This window comes from Colobus angolensis, unplaced genomic scaffold (assembly GCF_000951035.1).
Source record: "Colobus angolensis palliatus isolate OR3802 unplaced genomic scaffold, Cang.pa_1.0 Scaffold6, whole genome shotgun sequence".
Taxonomy (NCBI): Eukaryota; Metazoa; Chordata; class Mammalia; order Primates; family Cercopithecidae; genus Colobus; species Colobus angolensis.
This window is the reverse complement of record NW_012119598.1, coordinates 8,109,574-8,114,351: the sequence shown is the minus strand read 5'-3', so window position 1 is coordinate 8,114,351 and position 4,778 is coordinate 8,109,574. Positions and strand designations below refer to the sequence as shown.

Here is a 4,778-nt window from a genome sequence, read left to right as displayed (position 1 = left end):
AGGCGCCTGTAGTCCCAGCTACTCGGGAGGCTGAGGCAGGAGAATCGCTTGAACCCAGGAGGCAGAGGTTGCAGTGAGCCGAGACCATGCCACTGCACTCCAGCCTGGGCAACAGAGCGAGACTCCGTCTCAAAAAAAAAAGAAAATGACATAAAACTGAATTCATGTGGTAATACTTTTCCAAAATTTAAAACCATTGAGCATTTACTATATTCTTAAAAAGCTACACTCGACATAAATACAAAAAAAAAATGACAAATTACAGGCTGTCATCTTTTTATAACTGTGATACTAAGACAACTTTAGGGGATATGACATTTCATTAACTAATTTGAGGAAGGCTGTTTTGCCCATCATTGCGGATCCTTAAGACGTAGTTAAGCCCCATCAGCTCCGCCATGTCTTCCTTTGACTGCTCCACTCCACAGGAGCTGGCCACCCTCCCCTCTACTCCCAACTAAGCAAGAATGTATTATAACTGATCTAGACAGAAATTTAGCATTTGGTATGCATCTTGTTTTCTTCAATAATATTCATTTTCAGGACGAGGGACCATAATCTTTGAACCCTCGGGTGCCAAGACATATAAAATCCTCAAGAAATGTGCTCAAAGATTAGAAGGAAATTTGAAAAACATACAAATAGGTTTGTATTTAGGTTTCTGATACTTTAACTGACTTTTTTTCTCTCTAAGCCCCACCTTCTGTAATAGCTTATATTCTTTATAATAAATGGGAGAAAAAAAGTTAACTGAATGAATGAATGAATGTTTAGTCACTGAAGTCCTCACTACTTAGGAAAGAATACATAAAAATTTTAAAGGAGTTGAGACATTTTAGAACCACTGCTGAATTAGTCTAACAACTAAACAAACCAGCTTTCTTACGACCACATCTACATTCGGTAACAATCTCCCCACAACTTATCACTCTAACACATCCACATTCTCAAGGGAAGGGTTAGGAGTAGGTTTTCATTATAAAATTCCCATCTACATGATTGTGGCGTATTTCTACCACCACCTGTTCATTATAGGACATAATGATTACATGAAGCAACACAACAATCATTAGTCTCAAAAAATACTTTGCAGAAACTCCAGTTCTAGGGAAAGGATCAGCATATCCTTCCAACATTATTTTACTTCACTCCCACACCGGTGATGTGATGGTTGCACAATGAGACAACTGAGACTTCAAAAGTGTAAGGTAAGCAACCAATGAGCCCAAACCAGAACGGCTAGTTTCACCGTTTCCAGTTCCTCCAATCTGTGAACATTTTAAATGAACCGCCACAATGGGCTGTTTTTCAAGTACCTATGAGTAAAACAGATGAGGTCAGTTGCCACTCACATAGAACAATGAAGTTATTTAGCACATAAACTCCCACAACAGATTTTTCCCGTGCTCAATATAAGAACTGGATATTCAAAGTCTACTAACTAAATTACACATATTAAATATGCCCTGAGTGATAAAGGATGACTATAAAGCAAGGAGGTTGAGTCCCCAAGCCACACTGAAATCTTATTCATTCCAAAATAAAAGACCACTTTTCAAATTGTATAGGAGGAAAATCCTGCAAACAGCAAGCTGCTGCTGCCACCTGAGGTCTAGAAGATTCTTCGTCACATAAACACATGGGCTGACCCCATCGTGCTGGAAGGCCTGGCCTGCACAGGTATGGGCTGTTCAAGAAGCCGCTTACCCTTTGCTGCCTCATCCACCCCAAACATTCACTGGTGACGTGCTTGGTGAACTCATCCCAGCCAGAGCCGCTCTGACAAGTGTAGCCTCCACCACCCTTGGAGCTGGCCCTGCGGACTCGAGGGACACTGATGGCTTTATAAAGGGCTCGCATTTGCTCTTGGAGCTGAAGAAGTCTGAAAAGAAAAAAAAAACCTTTAAACTACTGCAGGAAAACAGCCTATGAAAACCTATTCTGGGCCAATTTCCCCTTTTCTGAGTCTTTTGTGTCAATAGAGAAGCTATAAATGTTTTATGGTATTTAAAGATTTTTTTTTCTTTACCCCAGGACTTAAGTCTTAATCACATACAGCAAGTTAAATCTTAGGAAGAGGTTCAAAGCATGAAACAGCATAGAAAGCGTCACTGCCTTTGCCTAATCTGAGAGTAACTTTCTTTTTTTTTTTTTTTGAGACCGAGTGTTGCTCTGTTGCCCAGGCTGGAGTGCAGTGGCGCGATCTCGGCTCACTGCAACCTCCGCCTCCCAGGTTTAAGCGATTCTCCTGCCTCAGCTTCCTGAGTAGCTGGGATTACAGACATGCACCACCACGTCCCGCTAATTTTTGTATTTTTACTAGAGACGGGGTTTCACCAGTTGGCCAGGCTGGTCTTGAGCTCCCAACCTCAGATGATTCTCCTGCCTCGGCCTCCCAAAGTGCTGGAATTATGGGTGTCAGCCACCAAGTCTGGCCTTAAATTTTTTTATTCTTCTACATAAGGTCTTTTTTCATATTTTTTACTGATACAGCTGTACATATTTGGGGGTACACATGATACCTGGACACATGCATACAATGTATAATGATCAAATCAGGATAACTGGGATATCCATCATCTCGAACATTTATCTTTTCTGTGTGTTGGGAACATTACAAATATTTTCTTCCAGTTATTTTGAAATATACAATAAATTATCATTAACTATAATATCCCTATTGTACTATCAACTATTAGAACTTATTCCTTCTATCTAACTGTATTTTTGTACCCATCAATAATTAGTTTTGGACTATGAGGGGGAAAATGGACTCAGAGAAATCAAGCTTTTCCTACCTTCTCCCCAAAAATTCAAAGTGCCATAACTCACACCCCAGCCCAATAGGAAAATCACTGTGTCACCACCAGTGACGTTATTTAAAAAGTATCATTGCCAACAAGGAAACATTAAAAAGTAAAGATACGGTGACACAAACAGGCAGAATAATGGAAATCTCTCCTCTTATGAATCAAGTAACTGCTATGACAGAGTCTGTCATAAAATCGTGATGATGATCTGGTAGACCTCTATCTTGAGAAAAGTAACTTTTATTTTTGCTTAGACTTCATAAAAAAGACCACAATTCACAAGTGGCAACGTTTTCTTGCTTCAGCTGCAAGTATTTAACAAGTGCCATTTATGTGACACAACTTGAAAACAGAACAGCAGTAGGGACTGTCTCCTGAAAACAACTTTTAGGCCCGGTGCGGTGGCTCACGCCTATAATCCCAGCACTTTGGGAGGCCAAGGCGGGCGGATCACTTGAGGTCAGGAGTTTGAGACCACCTAGGCTAACACAGTGAACCTGGTGAAACCCTGTCTCTACTTAAAAGAAAAAAAGAAAAAACAACTTTTAAAATTCACTTCTAAAGGAAACTCAGCAGCAGCAACAACATTAGCATCGATGAACAGGCGCCTCCCCGCCAGGATGTGCTTGGTAGTTCTCGAACTGAATTGAATTGGAAACAACAGAAAGTCTATGCACTTGAGAAATAAATGAGCTTACCAGCAGGTTTTCATACTCCTCCTCCAACTGGTATATCGCAGATTTCTCACGCTAGAAGACAACAAAAAGCAGGCAGATATAAATCCCCTTGTGGACTGTATAGAAAAGAGTGGCCCTTCTAAACCTCCTTTTCATCAGATACTGGCCTCAGATCCCTCCATACAAAGACAGAAGTACTTCCTCTATGAAATATTTCACCCATGGGGACTTTTTCCTAGGCGGTTGGAAAGCAAACCCTTGCTGTCCTAGCAGCAGCGTCTCCACAATGGAAAGCCCAGATCAGGGTCACTTAAAGACTCACTTGTTAGAAAATTGTCTCAAAGTTTAAAGACATGATTTAGGATTCCCTAGGTCTTAAATAAAGGAGAAAGTTGGTCAGGTGCTCAGGTGGACGAAAGTAAGCCCCCCAAAAAGCCAGAAGAAGAAGTGAGGATGAGAAGCTTTGGTCTAAGATTCAAAAAAAAAAAAAAAAAAAAAAGAGTGTAGTGATTTACAAGTGTAGAGACCTGGGGGAAACTAAGCACTTAAGATCAGTTATGATTTTATGCTGTAATTCTCAACCCAGTTTCAAGTCTGACTTTTTCAGCACGGGAGTGGGTGTCGGGATGAGATAGGGCTTTGCTCAGTAGAAATAATGTTTTAATTACCACCTAGGAAAGGATTCACCAATGACACAAACTACTGCATATGATTGTTGCACTTTCCGTTCAAAAAGATGTTCTGCTTACTGCAGAAACAACCTGCCACCTCCAAAGATACTTATTCACACACTGCAAATGAGTGTTTGCACACCCTCAGCCTCTCGTTTAACTCCTCTTCGAGTGTTAACATAATCTCTAACAGGGCTACTAATTCCACTTCCCCATTTAAGAAATGGGATTTCTAAAACTTTCCAGTCTTTTGGGAAAGAAATAATAGCAGTGTTCCAGAAGAAACTCCCTGGGATTGAGTAATTACATGATCCTTCGGTAGATAATTTGAATTAAGACTCTAAAATGAAACACTGAAAAGTACCAGGTCGGCTTTAATTTTGTCCAGCTGCCAGCGATAGTCGCCGATGGCATTGTGGATGCTCCGGTGGCTGTTGATGTGCTGCTCCACTGAGGCCAGGTCCACGCCCCAGGCCACCAAGTCCATCTGCGCCTGGGAAGGAAAGACAAACAGAGGCACCCTTTGTTTTCGCACCTTTGCACCTGATTCACTTATGTATGGCATCACGGCTTCAGGTAGAACCAAAGATGTAAATATGGAGTATTTTTTTTTTTTTTTT

General features: G+C 41.0%; 1 protein-coding gene across 1 annotated transcript in view; it reads right to left on the bottom strand.

Annotated features, from left to right (window-relative positions):
* The window catches only part of DSP (desmoplakin), a 34,302-nt gene extending 29,651 nt beyond the window's left edge, over nt 1-4,651 (bottom strand). The window contains exons 1-2 of the mRNA XM_011962907.1: nt 4,523-4,651; nt 3,509-3,559 (exon numbers count right to left, since the gene is read on the bottom strand). Of these exons, the coding sequence (XP_011818297.1) occupies nt 3,509-3,559; nt 4,523-4,645 (174 nt within the window). The 5' untranslated portion in view covers nt 4,646-4,651. The remainder of the gene's footprint in view (nt 1-3,508; nt 3,560-4,522) is intronic.
* Between the last annotated feature and the right edge of the window lie 127 nt (nt 4,652-4,778).